The sequence below is a fragment of the Sinohyriopsis cumingii genome, chromosome 19 (assembly GCF_028554795.1).
Source record: "Sinohyriopsis cumingii isolate HCF-2022 chromosome 19, ASM2855479v2, whole genome shotgun sequence".
In the NCBI taxonomy this organism is placed as follows: Eukaryota; Metazoa; Mollusca; class Bivalvia; order Unionida; family Unionidae; genus Sinohyriopsis; species Sinohyriopsis cumingii.
The window spans coordinates 64,735,505-64,757,524 of record NC_142979.1 but is presented as its reverse complement, the minus strand read 5'-3'; the positions used below and the strand labels follow the sequence as shown (position 1 = coordinate 64,757,524).

The following is a 22,020-nucleotide window of genomic DNA, read 5'->3' as shown; positions in this document are numbered from 1 at the left end:
ATCAGAGGTTGCACTTGTGTTCAGATACCACTTGAAAGGAATTATTTAAATTATTCATTCAAGTTATCAAGCAAATCCTTTGAACATTGAGAAAATATTTACAAACATATGCTTTATCCTGCTAAAAGAGAACTGTAAATGGCACACAATGTTAGGCAAAATGAGGAAAATATATTTTGATCTTGTCTCTACCATGCAAAAGACTGGCTATCAAAACATTTTATGTCTAAAAGGAATTCAATGTGGACATAGATTGCACTATTATATTCAATTCAAGAACATTTCTGTTTGTAATGGTAAAGTCTAACAAAATTAGTGTTTGACTGTCAACACATATTTCGACTGAAGTAACAAATAAACCATAAAAAAACACCCCAAAATCCTGATACCAGAAACTTGTCCTGACACCATAAATGACAACACCAACAGAGCTGAGCACTCTTTCCAAATAGGACCCTACACTGAAACATGGTTTCTGTTATAAACTGGATATAGTCAAGGATCCCATTTCATTAAGTGGTAGTAAAAATTCTATGCAGCATAAGGCATGCTCATTTAAAGACAGTCCACTCTGACTTCCATGGACAGTATTATAAGAAGGGAGTGCTGTATTATGTATTTCATTATAAGGCATTCTCACTTAAAGATGGTGTAGTCTGTGGCTTACATAGCCAGCATTATAATGAGGAGTAAATTAGTATGCACTTCATTATTAGGCATTTCCATTTAAAAATGGTCTACTCTGGGTCTTACATGGCTTACATGGACAGCATTACAATGAGGGAGTACTGTATTATGTACTTCATTATAAGGCATTCTCATTTAAAGATGGTCTAATGGAAATAAAGTTAAAATTTACCTTGACCTATGTCTTGTTACTAAAGCCCATTCCAAATTTAGTTTCAGTAGATGAATTATTTGTGACCATGTAGGAAAAGAGTTTCTGATACATCAGCTTTAATTGAATTCTTTTTAACCAAAGCGAGATAGACAAATGGACAGACAAGGCTCCATCCACATTTCAGTTAAATGCTAACTTGAACCTCATACTTTTTAAATACAAACTGCCAAGAAATGAATAGAAATGCACAAATTTGGAAAGTCAAAAAGTGAAAATAAAACAAGGCAAGCATCTGTAGGTAGAGCCCTTGATTAAATCATTGATGAAATTTTTTAACTTAAACCTTGCAAGTGACAATCAGACTGTCATGTTTAGCTTCTTACTGACTGTCATGTCTAGCTTCTTGCTGTTATGTCTAGCTTCTTGTTGGTGTTATGTCTAGCTTCTTACTGTTATGTCTAGCTTCTTACTGACTGTTATGTCTAGCTTCTTACTTTTATGTCTAGCTTCTTACTGACTGTCATGTCTAGCTTCTTGCTGACTGTTATGTCTAGCTTCTTGCTGATGTTATATCTAGCTTCTTACAGGCTGTCATGTCTAGCTTCTTACTGACTTATGTCTAGCTTCTTAATGACTTTTTGCTGATGTTATGTGTAGCTTCTTACAGACTGTCATGTCTAGCTTCTTACTGACTGTTATGTCTAGCTTCTTACTGACTGTTATGTCTAGCTTCTTGCTGATGTTATGGCTAGCTTCTTACAGACTGTTATGTCTAGCTTCTTACTGACTGGTATGTCTAGCTTCTTGCTGATGTTATGTCTAGCTTCTTGCTGATGTTATGTCTAACTTCTTGCTAAGAAGAACATCACATAGTCCATGCAGCGAAATCAGCCCACTGCACTACTAAGATCATGGAAAGTTCCAGCTGTAAAGAGCTCTTTGAGATTACTAACAAGCTAATGTCAAGGAACAAATCAACACCACTCCCAACTACCTTCTCTCCAGTCGACCTTCTGGACCTGTTTGCAAATTTCTTCTGTGACAAAGTAAAAACCATTAGAGATAAGCTTGACAACACAATTTCAGTTGACTCGCTGTCACCAAACAGTTGGGATACAGAAATTCAGCGGCAACCATTAGCAGCATTTGAACCTGTCTCTATGGATTGAGTACATATAAACGTGATGACGAGTGCACCAAAGTCATGTAAACTTGATCCAATTCCAACATCACTGCTGCTTGAGTGCTTAGATCCAGTATTGCTTTTACTAACTGATGTTATTAATACCTCTGTCTCATCTGGGGAATTCCCATCATTTTTCAAAACTGCCATTGTAAAGCCTCTGCTGAAGAAACCAACACTCGACCATAATGATTTAAAGAACTACCGCCCAGTTTCTAATCTCCCATTCATATCAAAAATCTTAGAAAAAGTTGTTCTATCCCAACTTTTATCTCATCTGAATTCAAACAGTCTTTTTAGCAATGTACAATCTGCATATTGCCCTTGCCACAGTACTGAAACTACTCTTCTAGAAGTAGTTAACGACATTCTTTCTGCTTTGGCTAGCGGAAAGATTACAGTCCTCACCCTCCTTGATTTGTTTGCAGCATTTGACACAATAGACCATGATAAATTACTTCACCATCTCCAGCATGTATTTGGCATTCATGATACAGCCTTACTGTGGTTCAAGTCCTATTTGGTCAACAGGACACAAATTGTATCTGCAAATGGAATACACTCCAGCCCAGTTGATCTATGTTGTGGTGTTCCACAGGGGTCTGTTCTTGGACCTATTCTTATCCTTCTATACACTCAGTCCCTCTCAAGTGTCATAGATCATCATCCAGTGTCTCACCAATTGTACGCTGATGACACCCAAATATACAAATCTAGCCACCCAGCTGAAGTTGATGCTACCATTTCTGATGTGAAATCATGGATGACATGTAACAAGCTGCAGTTGAATGATGATAAAACTGAGGCCATTCTGATCACAACACAAAGACTTTCTCATTCACATCCTTTACCTCAAACAATAAATATCTGCAACATCATTACATTCATGCAGTCAGGACGAAACCTAGGTGTTACTCTGGACAGTACTCTCACGTTGCACCATGTCATGAACATATGCAAGGCTGCATATCTTGAGCTGAGATGCATCAGCTTCATTCACAAATATCCTTCAGCTGATGCCACTAAAACACTTGTGTTCATTAGTTCTTTCAAGACTGGACTCTACTCTGTCTAGTTCATCTCAATATCTACACCAGAAACTTCAAAACACAGCTGCTCGGATCATCCTTAGAGTACCACGATCAGAACACACCTCCCCGCTGCTCTGTACACTACACTATCCATTTGATCCAGAATCAAACACAAAATTTGTTCTCTGTGCTATGTTTCACTAATGGACTCCAGTCCAACATACCTATCCAACCTCACCCATGTGTACACACCAGCAAGATACTTATGCTCCTCTTCTGATAATCGTATACTTATTATTCCCACCATAAAAACGAAGTGATATGGACGTTCTATTGCATACCAGGGCCCAGCAATGTGGAATGAATTGCCACTGAACTTAGACACAATGACACAGTGATCACATTCAAGAGTGCTCTTAAAACTCACCTATTTCAACTGCAAGAACAAACTTAAAGACCTAATAATGTTTCCTACTTTAAATATTTTCAGCATGTTTTTATGTTTTCTAATTTAATGGTGTTTGTTTTTTGTAATCATATCATTATGTTTTTTTCTTATGTCATAGGTGTTGTCTAATGCTGTAAAGTGCTTAGAGCTTCTAAAGATTAGGCGCTATACAAAGTCCTCTTTATTATTATTATATTTATTATTATGTGGGCTTAACATAAATTCAATATAAATTAAATTTTATTCAGACTGTACCAATGTTTCAGTAATTTTGTGATTTTGTTTATTTTTTATCATAACTTTAATACTTTTACAGTCATATCACAATGATGTCTGAAGTGTGGCACTTTATAGCACTGGAGAATCATGCTGCAGACATACATACATTATCCCAACACCAGGCCAACCAGTCCTAACACTAACCTCTTAATGCTGAGCGCCTAGCGAGGCAGCTGTGAGTACCAAACAAAGTAAGAGTGCAAACCAACAAGAGTTGTAAAATTCAACAATTAATTTATTTCCCAAGAATACAAAGTAAAAATTTAAAAAGAACTTGAAGTATTGCGAATTAAATCCCAAACAGTCCAAAAAAGTTGTCATCAGTCATAATGAATAAAGTCCTAATTAAATTCCAGTGGTGCTTGAAATCCAGATCTGAAAGTGTTGATGTACTTGTAGTTGCCTATCACATGATGTGATAAGTCTTTAGATGAATCACAATAATATAATCCTAAATGTTCTTGTTTGAATTCACTATAGTTCCAAGTTAATGTCTCTGTCCAAGAATGTTATTGAGCACTTTGTAATTCCAGAAAATAATAATTTGAATAAATAATTCTAACCAGAGAAAAATAATTTTAATAAATAATTCAAACCCATATCAAATTTAAACAATCACCAAACAGCATCAAACTATACCAAGCATGGGACTGGTGTGACTCTAGAAAATCTTGAAAAATGGAAGGAAAGTCTGAGGGGACAATGCAGCTACCTGGTAAAACATGATTTTCAGGAAATAAAACCATCTAACTGGCTCTCCTGGCTTCAATTTATTTCTTCTAATTAACTTTTTTACCATTAATCATTTTATTAAATGCCAACATTGGAGTAAAACAGTTGAAGTCCAACGCTTAAAGAAACATCTGACAGTGCCACTTTTCCCTACATCCCTTCATATACCCTGGGAAAATTTTGGGGCCAGTGTTGGTGGGGGTACCAAGTTCAATCACACTCTTGACAAGAATTAAAAATTCCTTCATATAAAAAAAATAATAACTCAACCATACAGTAATTTGAAGTTCATACAGACCCTGAAGACTTTAGTTCTGCGATTTGCACACAGATCAGGGTCTATATTGGTTATTCTACCAATTACTCCTAATGAAAAACCTAGATCTGCAGGTGCATTATGCAATGGCCAATCTGTGTCTGTGCTTATAAGCACGTAATATGGTAATAATGGTTTTACACTATCTAAATGAGTGATGTGATCACACTCTAGGTCAGTACAAACAAAATGATAATAGTTGTTGTTTTGGGTTTAACACCATTTCTCAGCGCAAGATAGAATATACATGGCAGCCACTATAATTGGTGGAGGAAGTACCCAAGAAAATCCTGATAAGAACCACTGATCCATGGGAAGCTACTAGCAGCTTTCTCACAAAGCCACATTGTCTGAGCCTGAGATTTGAACCCATGCGGACAGAGGTGAGATGGCAGTGATTGGCAAAGGTGAGTACTTTTGACCACTCATCCACACAGGGCTCCAAAGTGTGCAAAGGGGATTATATAATTGCAAATAATATGGATAACTTCTGACAGTGAGGGATGTTCAAATAAAATTAGAAAAAACATTGCTGTAGCTGTAACAACATCACAGGTACATGTACTTGCTAATTTAACATAATAGCTGGTGCTCATAAAACTCATAACCCTGGTTCTGAACATCAAATCTGCCAATCATAGCAAGGCTTTCTCAGGTTGTCAATATTTTTTCCATACATTAGACCAATTTTCAGGAAGGTGTAACAAAATATAATGTACTGCTAATATTGTTACTGCATTTGAAAAGTTTAGAATTATGATCTGATATAGCATAAACAAGTTGCTCAAAAAAATAGGTTTGCAAAATACACATAAAGACCTCCAATTTTGTTTCAGAGACTGAATTTAAAAAAAAAACTTGAAGCCATCTTTTAGTTTTTAAAACTTCACAAGATGTCTTAAAATATATTTGCTGCCTTTCCACTTTTGTTTTCAAGAATTTAAATATTAGTCTTGAAACATCCTAGTTAACTGTTTGAGTTTTTCATGAGGCTTATTGTCTCTATTGACTTTAATGTGTTTTTGTTTATTGGAATGACTCGGGAGACCATGTTTCAAGCAAAAGCTTGATCATATAGGTATTTATCATATGGCATAATTGGGTAGATTAAAGTGTACAAGGTACTCCCATAAAGTTAGTTTGGTTCCCTGACCTACTCCAATGCATCTAATATGAAAATCAATCTCCATACCAAAGCTGGACAAGCCAGTATCTGGACTGGACTGCAATGATGGTATTTTTATATCTTTTGCTACTATTCTCCTAGTTCAAGATAAATTTCAGCAAGACTTGTGGTCGCTTCATAAGGGTTGTAGAACTGTCCATCAATGCTACTGCATATACCTAGGGACTGATATTACTATATTGTTCCCTGATACACATTACGATTGTTTCATCACTAAATTTTAAAACAAATAAAACTAAAGAATCATATCCATTACAAACCTTAGATAAATTTTATGGTTGCTACAGTTTTGTCGTATATAGTTGTGGAGTTCCGTTGCTCTATAAATAAAACCCTCAATATTATGGCTCTGCTTACAAAGATTAAACACTGAATGCAAACTGTAACCTCATCCTCTTCACTGCAAAAATGAAAGAAAACAAATAAAGTTGTACAAGAAGTCACATACACCTCTCCCTCAATTACTTGCACAAAATGGGATCCATACAAATCACTCTGGTGGCCTAATGGTTAGAGCATCTTCCTCGGATGCAGGGGGTTGCAGATCTGAATTTCGACCAAGACATACTAAAGACGTATAAAACTGGTAATAACAGCTGCCTTGCTTGGTAATCAGCATTAAGAGGTTAGTGTTGGGACTGGTATGCCTGCTGTCAGAATAATGTGACTGGGTGGGACATCATGCTACATGTCTGCAGCATGATGTCCCAGTGCCAAACATCATTATAAAACGCCACAATGCAGACACTGAATGATAGGACTAACAAACTGTTAAAACTACGTTAAAAATCCAAATCAATCTCACACACAATCAGTGCTCCATAAACATGGACCACACTATATGTGAGGACATCACAAGGGGATGCAATATGCCTCTGGACATTGAGAAAACCTGGAAGAGAGGCTGGTTTATGGTGCTGTTTAATGGCTGAATAATGGTTTCATGAGCTCATTGGACATAATTGTCAAAAATGAGCTTTAATGATGCTGTTTGCTTTATTGAAGCAAACAACTTTATTTTCAAAACACCCAAGCTCTGAAAGATCGTTAACACATTTTACCAAGATTTTTCAAAAACCATCTTGTGATTGCAAGATTCATTTTCTGCCAAATACTGGAGACATTTGGTGAAACAACTGTTGACTATAAAACTCAATTTTCTTTTATTGTTCTATACTGATGATTTCATTGCAAGTAATAGCAAAATTTCTCATCCTTGAGGCAATCTCTGAGTGATGATTCAGAAATTTTAAATTAACTAAAACTCTGTAAATTGTTTTTCCGTAATCAACAGCATGTGTTAAACAAAGCTATTTATTCAAGAACTCGGTTCTCTTGGTTCCCTTACCATCTTTGATCACATTTGTGAACAAGTAGGCTAATTCAGAGACATAGCATATGTATTATGCATGTCTCTGGCTAAGTTATGGTACCTTAATTATATCACATCATAAAATTTATAAGAGTTTTTGATGGATCAACTGAAATGAACTAAACTTTCACAAGACTGTGACTACTAGTTTTTAAGCAGGCAGGATCTACATGCATATTAACTTTCTTATTCTACTACCTTTATTTAATTTGATTAAAAAAAGTCATAATTAATGTGATGTAAAGAAGGTCGGTATTTACAATGATTGTAATAATACAACAAATACTTCAGCAAATTGGAGATCAAAACATGGTTGGCACTTAACTGGGTTCTCACTGAAATGCCCATGGGTATAGCTCACATTTTTCACATTTCAATACAAAAGGGCACATTGCATTTACGATAGTATTGATTGAATTAGAAGATAGAACTAAAACACGAACTTCACCTGACTGAACTTATTTAATTGGTATTTATCAAAGTCTTGCTATCAGTAGGTATCAGTGACATTTTTATAAACTGAAATATCATGGAATACTGTTATTTACAGTGTAAGTAAAATTTTATTTGGAAAGGAAATTTAACAAAATATGACTGCTTATTAAAAGTTGAAAATTTCATGATGTTGATTCCAATTTCCAGGTACTAAGTATAATATCTGATGATAAAACTAGAGATACATCAAGGTTTCATCTACCAATTTTCATCATGATTTTCATCGCATTCCACAAACGGGTAAATTTTGGGGACATTTTCAAGTTTAGAAAATGGAATCCATGCTAGAAGTGGGTTTGCGAGTTAACGAGGGAGAGGTATTGTAAGTATGGCATTGTTCATTATACACGAGTGCAACGTAAATGCAATGTCTACGAATGAGTTATCATTCACCTTGGATGCAGGAGAATGAATATACTCAAACTGTAACCTGCTGTGTATATCTGTTATCACTAATGCTGATGCTAATCCAAGGATTATGCCAAGAACCCCGAGGTCACAGCACAAACTCTTCTGTACAAAGAGACAATGACCTAAAAAAAATAGGTTCATAAACTCAAAGAGAAATGGGAGCCTGAAACAAGCAGAAATTAAGACACTTTCTCAGTTCCTTGGCCTTTATAGTTTATTCCACAAAGTTAAACCATTCATAGATTAGTAGCTGCAAGGTCACTGGTTCTCTTCAGGTACTTCTGTCTCCTCTGCAAGTTTCTACCTATGCCATTAATAGGACTTCAAACAAGTTATGAGAAATTGTTGTACAACTGATACTAGATATTTTAAGTTTTATCTATAACCAATTTAGCAAACGACTCATAACATACTCAATCATACACTTTATTTCCTGCACAAGCAAAATGAATTATCTTGTAAATAATAAATCAACAGATAATTTACAATGCAAAAAAAGTGTGTTGCAACATTGCATTATATAACAGATATGATCAAACATATTACCAACACACAAATATATTTCCAATACACACAAACTCTCCCTCTCTCCTATCAGCACATTAGGATACATTTCAAGATCATACACATGTAAGAGTATAATTCATTCATAACTTTAAGGTGAACATTCCTACCAGCAAGTTGCACACACTAATCACTACAGTTATCAATTATCACCCAGGCAGGTGCATTCTTTGTCTTAAAATAATGACAGTTAATCTTCTACTTTTCAACAGGAAGGCCAGGGTCTGCCTGTTAAACCAAAAGCCAAAGCATTGCTGTAAAATGTGACCTTGACCATAAAGTCAAATGGTTGAGCAAGCATGTCACATAATCAGTCATCTTAGCTTTATGATTTAATCTGAGCATGAAGAAAATCCTCCAAGGTATTTTGGAAATATTAGCAAATGGAAAAACATTAACAAAAACCTTAATGCTAATTTTTTCTGACTGTAAACTAGACTCCACAAACACAAGGTGAGTGAATCATAGAATGGGATATCAGGATCATCACCATTAATGCCAAATATGGTAAGAATCTATCAAGGAATTTAAGAAATACAAAGCAAATGTAAAACCTTGAATGAAAACTTAAAACCAAATGTTCCATAAATGTTATGTTTTCCCTAAAGCAAATGGTATGAGTGAGCAAGTAGTAGAATGAATGGTCTCAGCTTCACAATAAGTCATTCCCTGTGTAAATAAAATCAATCAAGAGGTTTGGGAAATAAAAAAAAATTAATCCAAGCCTCAACAAACCGAAAGACAGCAGAAAAGTGACTGCTATGTCTCCCTTCCCACTAAAGTGGGCTAGATATATCTTATACTAAAATAATTAAATCTCCTCCCTCATAATTGAGTGAAACTTACAAAGAATAGGAAATAAGTAGATGCTAGAAAATTATTAATTACTTTCAAACACAGCTTTTTCCCTACATTCTCTGAAATTTGATGCATATGGTACAGACATATAGAAAAGTGTTTTCTAATAGACATGGTGCATTTCAATGATTCAGATAAGCTTGTATCTAATAAGAACTTTGTCACAAATAAATTCCCAAATTTGATCAGATAATGATATTCAAGGAAAAATCTATATCATATAGTACAATTTTTTGGTCTTAAAACAAGTAAAAGTTATGTTTTCACCAGTACTTGTGATGTAATTTAAAAGGGACACAGCTCTACATCAAAAGTGTATGATCATTCATTACCATATAATGTTTCAATTTTTCATCTACAGTTTTGTGGTACTTATGTCCATAATGTCCCACATTTAAGAAAACAATTATGAAAATTGTGTAAAATGAGTTTCTGCACATGCTATTTGTTGATTATATATTACAGTACAATGAAGATATATTTTTGATCCATTGGAGAATGCAATTTAATTCTTCTTGTACTCTATTCTCTCTACTTTGACATCTTCATTGATTAGCTTGTAAACATATGCCACCACTGTGGATTGCTGAATATCTAGGATCACAAAAGATGGAATGACATCACTGAAAAGAAAAAGAAAAAATACGATAATCATCTTTAATATCATGGCACTATTTAGTGTGTGTGTTTGTGATTTGGATTTGTAATGTAGCTTTAACAATTTACTGGTCACATTGCTACGATGTCAGTTTATAGTCACCGTATAGCACTGGGGCATCATGTTGTTGACAAGTAGCATGATGTCACACCCAATCACATCATCCTGACAACTGGCCGGCTGGTCCTAACACTAACTTCTTAATGCTGAGCACCAAGTGAGGCAGCTGGTAGTACATGTACCATATTTATTAGTCTTCGGTATTACTTGGATGGGGTTCAAACCCACAACCTCCTACATCTGAAGCAGATGCTCTAACCACTTAGGCCACCGGATCAGTGGCAATATTAAGAGAATTAGTTTTAAATTAAAAAATTTATGATCTAATTGAAAAAAGGAAACAAATAACAAATATAGGTGATCATTTTCTATAGTCAAAATTAAAATATTTCATATTTCCCCATAAAGTTGTATTCAATTCTAAGTCTGTTGTATATATAGGCAAGTCTAACTTTAGTTTGGCTGATGCAGCATATGACCTAAAAAATATTCATTTGAATTATAAAAACAGGTCATTACTAACTGATCTCTGTAGAACATGTTCACCTCCCTTTGAATGTGGTGTGTTACTTGTGATTTGCAGTATACAAATGTACGGATTTGCGACCTGTGAAATCCTTTAGGGAGAGGTAAATTAACAAAGAAACTCAATAGACCATAGAACAGAGGTGGGCAAACTTTCAAGTGCAAGTGCCGCATACACAAATTTACACCTTATCGCGGGCCGCATAGTTCATTAAGTAAAATAATTAATATTTGAAATAGCAAAAACAAAAGGTTTTTCTAAATAACATCTAATTAATTTTCAGTTGTTAATATGTTGTTAATATTTGAAAACTTAAACTTCAAAAGAAGCACATTTATTTGATAAACAGTGTAACATAAACAGAGTCAGTGCGAATGATGACTTGTTCCTAGGTCGCATGAAGCCCTTGGCGGGCTGCATGCGGCACGCAGGCCGTAGTTTGCCCACCCCTGCCCTAGAAGGATTATAACCATAGTTACCAACACATTATTCTTTCATTAATATGTAATTCAGGCAAACTAACTTTCAGGGAGCTGAACTGGAAAAATCATCTGTCACTTAGCTCAGTACCTGATGAAACATTTTGCTTGCAAAAAGTAAATCAACCTAGAACCAGTTCACAATTCTGCATTGCAAAATTGTCAATTAGTCCAAAAAGAAATCAATCAGCCCAGAAGCAGTTGAATATTTTGCTTAACAAAATGCAGTCAATCAGTTCAGAATCAGCTGAATATTTTGTTCTGCAAAAAATAATCAATCAGTCCAGAAGCATTTGACAGTTATGCTTTACAAAATAGTCAATCAGATCAGAACCAGTTGAAAATTTTGCTTTCAAAAGTAATCAAACAGTCCAGAACCAGTTGAATATTTGCTTGCTCATGAAATTAGACAGACTATGGCTGCAAACAATGGTTCCTGACAGTTCCTGATAATTAGCATCAGAATATATACTGATGAGAAGAATTTGTTTTTAAAAAATGTATGAGCATAGTGAAGTAATCCAATTAAAAATAGTGAGAAGCTTTCTTTCTCACAACCACTGACATCATTTTATATATGAATTGTCACAGGATCAAATGAGGATTTTTATTTTATTAACAGAAGGCTTCTATATTTGCTGGTCTAAGAAGGCACTAAGTTGCTATGGAATAAAATTGTCACTGGAAACCATAAACTACCACTAAATTCCTGTTAATATCTGACCAGATAGGTTTTCACCAACAAAGCTTGAGTCTTGATTCCAATAATCTGACTGGCTGGAATTTAAAGTCTGAATTAAAACTGACCAATCAAATCTCTCAAGTTTAGACTTGTATTAAAGACTTATAATGGTGAAATAATTCGACTTTAAAATGGATCTATGAATTTGTTATTAAGACAGTGGTTATATATTATGTAACAATGTACCAATTTTCTTCAAGCATCAAATAGATTCCAAAATACCTTTCCAGGGCATTGTAGGCCCCTGTGGCTGAACCAGGGTTGATGTAAAATTTGTTCTCATGCTCAAATGCATCAAATTTATGTGTATGACCAGATATGAGAATGTCAACATCGAGTTGTCGCTGAACCATAGAGAGACTTTCTGTATCACCCCATGGCACCACCTGGTGGCCATGACATAAACCAATGCGGAACTGTCCCACTGTAACCACCTTCTGCTCTGGATAATTCAGGTTCTGAAATACATTTCAAAAGCAAATCATAATATATTGGTCAGTTTATCAAGCAACTTTTTTTTTTTTAAAAGCAGGGATAAAGTCAAACTACTTTTAAAAAAAAAAATGCAGGATAAAGAAGAGGAAAATAGGGACATTTTCTAAATAAAATCAGTATGAAATTTACGGAAATTACTGGAAAAAATAAAACCTTGACTTACCCTTGCAAACATGAACAAAAACATGATATTACTATCTGCACCATGTGTGGGAGCAACTGTATTACAAAGTCACATTTCAAATCAAAGAGATATTTAAATTTGTTTATATGGTAGAAATAATTTAGAGCTAATGTGAGAAAGGGTTTGCAATTAAAAATTGTTTTCACTAACCCAAAAGATGACCCAAATATTTAATTAGTCCTGCCTAAATTTCATTGATTCTGGTAAAATCAAAAGAAGCCAGTTCAGTTTCTAAATAAACATTTTTTATTCATTAACATCAACTCAAAACAATATAAACTGTATTTCACAAACAGGATTCGGAAATTAAGTCTCCCATGCACTTTTGTTTTTCTTTAAATACTAAATGCCAAATGTGCACAACATCACAGTCTTTGATGGGTCCAACTTCTGCTATTTGTATTAATTTCCCACTATTTCTGGAACTTTTTTAGTCATTCTACCTGATTACAATTGTGACCGTACTATTTTTTGTCATCATCTAACCTCTGTCATTTAGGTGGCAGCTGCACATCATGCAATGAATATTAATCAAGAAAATAATAAATACTGAAACACACTATTCAGTACAATTATGAATTATTTGCAGAGTCCATGAATTTAACCTTTTCTGATTGGTTAATACTAGTCTGAGACTGTACCATTTGTTATCATCAGTAATGAAATTGGTGCTTGGGGGAAATACACAAGGCTAATTCCACATGCATGAAGGCTGTTTTGACAATAATCACAGTAATTTACTTGATGAGTGTCCATTTACACCATGAACATTAATTGTGCCTTGTCAAGTACAGGATGTTGGTAGGCACCCAATTTATTACCACTTCTTAATGGTTATGACATGAACTGGTGGTAATTTTCACTGCTCCAATGGCTGGGTTTTAGTTATCTATTGGCAAAATCAGTAACAGCAGGATATCAGATTGGCATTAAATTAATTTCAAACCCTGATATGACAGGAAAAATTATAAAAGAAAGAAGTAGCAAAAAGATGGGCCACTCAGTAGACTGATGGTTCCCACAAAATTAATAAATTTATTGCAGTAGTGATGAATGAAATACTGCCCAACATCTTTAAATAAACATGATGTGAAGGCTGTTTATACATAGAATAAAAGTGATTTTCAAGCTTTTCTGGCTAGGTGAAAACTGTAAAATATGAAGCTCAAGAAAAAGGAATAATACAAATAACATTTAACTCAATAAAGAAATAGCAGTACTATATTTTAAATACTGCTTACAAATTTTTCAAAGTACACAAGATGGACACATAAATACACAAGTCAATACATCATCAGTGGAATCCAGAACCAACAGTTTCACACACCGACACATTTACTCTAATAAGACATTTTGAAAATTCTGATACCAGCAGTCTGTATGATCTATCTCATGAATTTAGCTGCATGACAGGATTGTCAACCATTAACTTTATATAATTTACATGTTGCTCTGACCAACCAACAAAGTGACAATTTCAATTTTCAACTTTAGAAGGAGTCTGAAATGCTGTGGTGACCTATTTATAAACATGGGAATGTACCAATATGTGGTTATCTGACTAAATATAGAAACCTGGAAAACCAGTAGTGAAGGTAGTAACTTTCTGGTGTTATGACCTAATAACTTCTTGTTTCCTGCATCACATGAAGCAGCTTAAACATTTGAAATGCTTGTTACAATGGTACAAATTCATAATTATAAATACCTATGACCTTTATGCCAGATAATACAGTGGCTGATACACAAATATCAATCTTTAACACATCATGGATAAAAGAAATAATAAATAAAACAACTGCATTGAAAGCTTCTAAAATGAAGTCTAATTCAACCAGTTAACTCACAGTTTATCCTTACAAGAATATTCATTTGGGTCTTACCTACTTACCAAAACTATGTGATCTACATCTGATATGAGGAAGAGTACTTTACAAGTACTCAAGTATAAGCACTTGTTAAGTTAGATTATAACTATGAGTACATGTACTTAAGTTTTGTAAGAATGAATGAGTACTTTTGTTAAGTTACAGTATAACTAGAGTACATGTTCTCTTAAATGTATTACGCAAAGTGTAAATACTGTCATTAAATTAAAGCATGACTGTTGTTGTTGTTGCTGTTGTAGGGTTTAATGCCATTTTTCAGCACAAGATAGGCTATACATGGTGGCAGTATAAACGGTAAAGAACCCTGGGAAACCAGAGAAAGAACCACTGACCCATGAGAAGCTACTGGCAAGCTTTCTCACATACCCACATTGGTCAAACCCATGCAGACAGAGGTGAGATGGCAATGATCCGCAATGATAAGCTCTTTAGACCACTCAGTGACTCAGGGCCTCATTAAAGCATTAGTATTAACACTTGATTTGCTTTAATTTAGAGTACAAGTACCGATACAAGCACTTTAGTTTTGTTAACTTAGACTATGAGTACAAGTATATTTATTACATTAGAGTATCAGTGTTGAGTACAAGTACTTTTATTTCAGTAAGTTAGAGTATGTGTTTAAGCACTTTGGTTTCAATTATCAGTACAATTATTTTATTTTGCTATGTTAGCATATGAGTATAAGCACTTTTGTTTTGAGTATGATTGCTTTTTGTTTTGTTTCAAGTATGAGTACAAGTACAAATTTGTTTTATTAAGCCAGAGTATAAATACAAGTATTTTTGTCTTCTAAGTTAGAGCATGGGCACAAGTACATCTGGGTTTCTAATGTATCCATTAAATGCATGCTGCTATTTCCCAGACTGGTGTAGTGGCAACAATCGTACATGCAAAGAATTGATTACCAGTCTGGTCATGTCAAATAATATAACAAAATTGGGGGGGGGGCATTTTCAATCATAACAGAATACATCACTACAACCTGCTAGTTGTAGTGGGTCCACATCATATGTAAACTTGTGTTATCACTCAAAGAATAAAAATAAAGAGTGAAACATTCTTGCTTTTTCCCCAGTAGATCCTGAGAACTTAATTCAATCTAAGTTTACAAAAAAAATAGCTAAGAAAAAACATATATCTGAGAATTAAGCATTGTTCTATTTTCTCTAAGATTTACTGAGTACATTTATTAACTTTATCATGAACTTAATATATTAAGCAAGAAAAGTTCACAATTTTGACTGCCTCAATTTCAGTTTACTCCAAAATGTACTCTAGAGTACTGGGTATTTTCTATTTCTAAATATGAATATGAACAAGAGCACTGTAACTCCTTAAAACAGGAGTACATGGGTATCAGCACCAGTCCTGCATTTTCTGGGTTCACAAGTACAAAGTAACCAAGTACAGTGGTACCCTGCCAAATGTCTCATGTCACAAGCTTGCTTAATTAAATTGATCAGTTATCCTGTCCATCATGAGAATACACAATTCATGCAAACTACACTACGAATTTCTTATGAGAAAAAGACAAGACCCTCATAAGTACTCTTATAAAAGACTGCACCACTATGGTCAATCTGTATTAAATGTTAGGGAAAAGTAATGAGAAACTTGCATCATCAAAGTCTCCTCTGACCACGTGGACATCGCTGGCAAGTGTTTTGAGGTAGTCAAAGGAGTCTTTTGTACAGAGATTGCCTGTACACAGGATGTGCTGAATCTTGCCTGGCACCAGGAGTTTCTTGAATCGGGCAGGCAGGTTGTTACTTCTGTGTGGAATGTGAAGATCTCCAAGAACTAAAACCAACTGGAAAAAGAAAGAAGAAAAAAAATCATACAGATAACCATGAAATTTTAATGAAGAAAAACAATAACAATGTTACAAACTGCAACTGACAGCCTGAAAATTGCCAATGAAATAGATAAAATTCTTACTGAATACAGAATTCACATAACTTCTATGAAACACACAAAAATTGATCACTGATGGCAGACTTACACAGGACTGAAACTGGTGCAAGCAAAATAAGTGCTCCCTCATAACAATACTATCAAGGAAAAATGTCCAAGACATGAAACTTGTTCTGCCAATGATTGTTCTGTCTCTAACTCACTGCCTGATATGACTGTTTATTTATTTTAAGTTATATGCTGCTGTATACAGAAACTTTAAAAAAATAATAGCATCATGGAATGCTTCACTACCTATCAACTGGGTTATTGTAGGATATGTGCTTGTGAGGTCTGAGCATATTTCTACAGCTTAGTGCCACAAAATGAAGCAAATGCATGAAAATTGTATATTTAGATTTTCAAAACCAACCTTTATTTTTTCATTAAATCCCTCCTTTATTTAGAAAATTCACTGCTTTTCTGCAAAGCAAGAGGCAATTTCCACCTCAAGCTGGGGTTAATTTCTGTTCTAAATTTTCAGTGCAAAAACAGAGACCATGCTAATCAGTGCATAACTAAATGCATATGAACTTCATTAATTTCAAACTTGAAAATACAGACCAATTATCCAGCTTTTACCAAATTATAATTTGTTGTCCCATTTTTTTAATCGCCTTTTGGGTCAAAGATGTAAACTTTTGCTCATAAATATTCTCCAAATGTTCCAATCTTGGATACTACATGTATCTTTGCATTGTTCACCTTCTGCACATTTCTGAAACCTGTTAAGTTCAAATTCTCTCATGAAGCAGTTCAGGTGAAAAATGCATGTGGTTCCTGGGGGAGGGGACACAGTATTTCAGGATCTACATCTGGGCATCCTAGAGTATCTGCTTACCCTCGCATCTGTTTGTAGCACCCCATTACTGATTTAAGAAAAAGCATAAATGATATGAACAATGCACAAAACCTGGTCTTTTCATTCATCATTTTATAATTTCTAACCCGTGGCCTGGTGGCCCCTAACACTGTCATCTTGTTCACATTTGAAACCAAATGGAAACTGTCACTGTAAACAACCAGACAGACTGATCCCTGTCCTTTTCCAATTTCAGAATAAGCCATGTTCAGGAAAAACTGTTCCTTGCATCAGTTACTCCAGTTTTAATATTTCTAAGAAAATATTAAGCAGAAGTGCAACTCTTACATGCATCTGTTCTAAGAGATTAACTTGCAAAGTCATGAAAATGTAAGGAATTATTCTGTGCTTATCAAAGATGTCTAACTGCTACATCACATCAGTTGTCTGAAAACAGCATATTAGTAACGAAATGTGAAGACGATGATAATGTTAGGGACCCCCTGGTTTGCAAACTATTTGCACTTTTTAAATCCATGACTTTTTCGTTTTAAAAATGATGGTGGATGGTGTACCAACAGGAGGGCAAGCATTTCAGTTTCATTGCTTGTGTAGTGTCTGAATATAACTAAATGGGGAGTTTGATAAATGATACACAGCAACGTGATTTTCTTACTTTAATCTTCTTGTCTTCACAGCAGTCACAACAAAAAATAGCAAACATAATGTATGTTCATGGAATGACTCCTTTACAGTATAACATATGTATTTCCTTGTTACACTTCTTTATATATTTATCAATTTATGGGTGTGTTCATATTAATAATCTACGAGTTTATGTACGAACATGGGGTTGGTGTGTATCCCGGTCTTCTGTGACACACCCCCAATAAAACCTAGTAAGCCTCAGAAGTAAAAAATATATCAATTCCTTTCTTATACAGTTTGAAACCTATAGTATAATTTATCCATTATACTATAAAATATATGCAGAATTCCTATTTCATGATAATTTCATAAACTAGATGGAAACTTTAGGCCTCATTACCATTTTCTTGTCAATTTCACACAGCTCTATTCCGGTTCCTGTGCTAACCTAATGAAGATAGAAAACAGATTTTCATCGGCTAGTGTTCAGATTTCTAACCAATCAAATCTTATTTGAGAAAATGTACATAAAATGGCGGGATAGTTGGAAATAATTGGACGAAAAATTTAAAACGTTCAACTATTTGACCATTTGTGAAAGAACGCGAGTTGCGATCGTGCTACGAACTCAGTTTGAAAATGAACTGCTTGATACCAGGCGTTAATATCAAAGGTCTTTCCTAATTTATTTTTAACTGCCACTTTTCGGTCTTACATTAATGTCAAAAGAGAGAGCTTCGTTGGGCAAACTATTTTAGTGTTCTGGGTTTATATATTGTCCACAAGGAGAAGAAAATTCTACTTATGTTACATTAACACACCACCTATTTTGGTGGCAGTGAATGAAAACGGCTATTGGACAATTCGGCCCAACTTGGACCGAAAATAAGACAATTCGGCCCAGTTTTATAATACAGCTGTCAATAGTTCTAACAAGTATTTATTTTTAACATATATTTTGACAATTCTTATATATAATATGTTTTTACCGTATAGTTCAAAATCATTTCATTAGGTAACTTAATTATTCATTCTCATTTTAATTAGTTTGTAAAATATAATAGGTTGAGAATAAAATTTGAAACATTTGTAGTACTAATATTAGTACCCTTACTCGTACCTCGTGGACAGGGTACTAACATGAGCATATACTGTCAATGGAGCAAGCCGGGTGTGATTCACACCCGGCGCTCTTTTAGCCTAATAATAACACTTTAAACATATTCCTTGCATATAATCCAATAAATTGAGTAGTCCTCTTATTTAATACCGGAAGTATAGAAAATCATTGTAGAAATAGTTGTAAAATCTCGTTTACCTTTTTTAGCCGATATTTTCGTTTAGATTGTCCGCCATATTATTTCAAATAATGATTACTTCCGTTCTCAGCCTCGTTTGTTTGTGTGCCATAAAAGGACATTGACGCCTTATTTGGAAATGTAAACAAATCGTGGTAAAAATTTGGCGCCGTTTGGGTCAGAAATTCTGCGCATTAAAAGTAAATACGGTTTATCAGCAACTTTGAAATTCACCAAGAAGCAATTATTCACACTTGATTGATAATAATATAGCGTAGAATATCCAAAATATGGTCTGGCAAGCCTTATGTAGAAAAGGGGTCACGGCGAGAGTCTCGCGTTATCTGTCATGGCAGACAGTATAAGGTTAGAGTAACCATGCCAATTTATTTTATCGTGTAAGGGCTTAATAAATTCAAAATAAGCCAAACTTCTTTCAAAACATGATTATACTTATGCAGTTGATTTCTACACTGTTTGTTTTTCTGACTTTAGTGATGATATTTTTTGCTCCATTACATGATATGGGATCAGTTCGTAGCCTCAACCACAACAATATCAAGTTGAGGCTACGACATCATAGCTAAAACATTTGGTGAACTAGATAAATGTTTTCCGAAGTTATAATGGTTAGGAGCTTTCAGATATCTTTAGGAAAACCATCCCAAATACAGATATTACTGTGGAGAAAGGACGTCTGATAAAAAGAAGTATAGTAGATTTTTGGGCCGAATTGTCTTATTTTCGGTCCAAGTTGGGCCGAATTGTCTTGGGCCAAATTGTCTTTGGGCCGAATTGTCTGTAAGTCAGTGAAAACAGATGGCAAAGGAGCCAAATGATAAATATTTGCAGATGAACCGGGTACTGTAATGTTAACGTATAATTCTGACCAGTCGGGTAATTCCGACCGCTGTTAATGTGTGCTAGAGCTCAGCAAGTACCTATTGCTATATGCTTAAATAAATAAGCTAATTATAATTTCCAGAATAGCTGACATTTCTAAGTGAAATTTAAGTCATCTAACCAACTCTAATTTGTCCACTGTCATCTGGAATTGTCGAGACCGGGAAATGTATCAGTCAAGCTGTCATGTTTTGAGGAGAGTTAAAGTTATGACAAATATGATGTGTGTGCACGTTTTAAAAAGTCTTAATTTCTCTGAAAAAATGTTTAGATACAAAATGGGATTTCAGGGATGGTCCTGGCTTTTAAAAAGCTGTCGCCAAAAAAATCGCCAACCTCAATATTTTGTCGCCAATTTTCAAAAAGTGTCGCCAAAACAAGTAGTGTACATTTTTCCAAGTGTTAATTTAGTCTATTAATGTAACAGGCAATGAAAATTACAAAAGATGGGTTAGTTAATACTTTAATTACAACAAGCATTAACAAAATGTTACAAAGTGTTACATGAAGATCTGTCACGATTTTAGGACTGCCCACTTGTTGAATGCAGTTTCAAAGTCTAATTTTTCACATCTGTACATGCTGATACTCATTAAATTCTCGAGAGATGAGATGCAGAGCTTATTTCTGATGTCAGTTTTTATGAGGTTCATCTTACTGAATCCACGTTCACAGTCTACAGTGCTGACAGGTGACACCAGTAGTCTCTCAGCAGCCCCACCCCACCCCCACCCCTTTATGGCTAGCTTCACAAAGCTTGTAGTGAATTGCTTCCTAAATCCCAAGAATGATCACTGAATGCTGTATAAATTTTCTTGACAAGCAAAATAGGATCTCCATTCCCACGAATAAAACTTACACGAGTCAACACCTGGCAATATTGGACTGTAAATATATAAGCATAAATTCACACCCAATTTAGGGATTCTTTCACTCCTGTATTTTGAGAAATAAATAATTTATTTTTAATTATGCAAAACTGTTTTTTTTTTGGTGCTATTTCTTGTTGCGGAGTTTAAGTCTCTGCAGCCGTAACACGGAATTGATGGCAAAAGGAAAAGATCAATGAGTAAAATGCTGCACTGGTGACAGATATAATTGTGGTTGAGATTTTTTCCATTTGCTTTATATTTATACACAGTGGGTACTTCAAACGTTATCAGTTTTCTATAAAGGTTCAGTGAAACTATTGTATTGGTATATGTAAAAAAAAAAAAAAAAACACAGAAGGATTAGCCATACAATTAATTGTATCTGTGCTATTAGCGTCTTCAGAAGTCGGTCAGTTGTAGGTATAGTGCGGTAGCATGATTGACTATTGCAGCCCAGATGTAAGCATAAGCGGATTATGATGTCAGCATAAGCAGATTATGATGTAACAATGCACTGTAAAGATGGGGTCGTCAATATGAACATAGGATCGCTTGTGTAACAGATTGATTCCAATGCATTGCTTAGTCAAGTTTGTGGCTTCCTTTCGTTCTCCCTTTTAATTTATCCAGTCCAAATCCATGATTGTATGTACAAATTAAATAACCAAAAAGTATGTCGCCAAAAAAATCGCCAGATGGGATATTTTTGTCGCCAGTAAGGGAAAAAAATCACAATTTGCGACATTGGCGAAGCCCAGGACGATCCCTGGGATTTTTTTCGGTAAGATTTAA

General features: G+C 34.7%; 2 protein-coding genes across 2 annotated transcripts in view; one reads left to right on the top strand and one right to left on the bottom strand.

Moving 5' to 3' along the window:
• Window positions 1-8,494: 8,494 nt before the first annotated feature.
• LOC149775857 (vacuolar protein sorting-associated protein 29) lies at window positions 8,495-18,640 on the bottom strand. The gene is made up of 4 exons (XM_089943278.1): window positions 18,556-18,640; window positions 16,371-16,562; window positions 12,404-12,639; window positions 8,495-10,339 (listed from the first exon to the last, which is right to left on the bottom strand). Exons 1-4 carry the CDS (start codon window positions 18,556-18,558, stop codon window positions 10,222-10,224), a joined length of 549 nt encoding a protein of 182 aa, XP_089799404.1. The 5' UTR covers window positions 18,559-18,640; the 3' UTR covers window positions 8,495-10,221.
• Window positions 18,641-18,690: 50 nt separating this feature from the next.
• Window positions 18,691-22,020, top strand: part of LOC149775856 (cell cycle checkpoint control protein RAD9A-like) — a 70,559-nt gene continuing 67,229 nt past the window's right edge. Inside the window, exon 1 of the mRNA XM_089944152.1 lies at window positions 18,691-18,828. Coding sequence (XP_089800278.1) covers window positions 18,795-18,828 — 34 coding nt within the window. The 5' untranslated portion in view covers window positions 18,691-18,794. The remainder of the gene's footprint in view (window positions 18,829-22,020) is intronic.

Bases quoted from the DNA above. Each gene is read 5' to 3' on its own strand.
- LOC149775857 (XM_089943278.1), bottom strand. The intron at 12,640-16,370 runs GCAAGTTTCTCA...AATGTATTTCAG, and splicing joins TCAGAGGAGACTTTGATGAT to AACCTGAATTATCCAGAGCA. The intron at 10,340-12,403 runs GTATTTTGGAAT...TTTTCTTTTCAG, and splicing joins GCCTACAATGCCCTGGAAAG to TGATGTCATTCCATCTTTTG.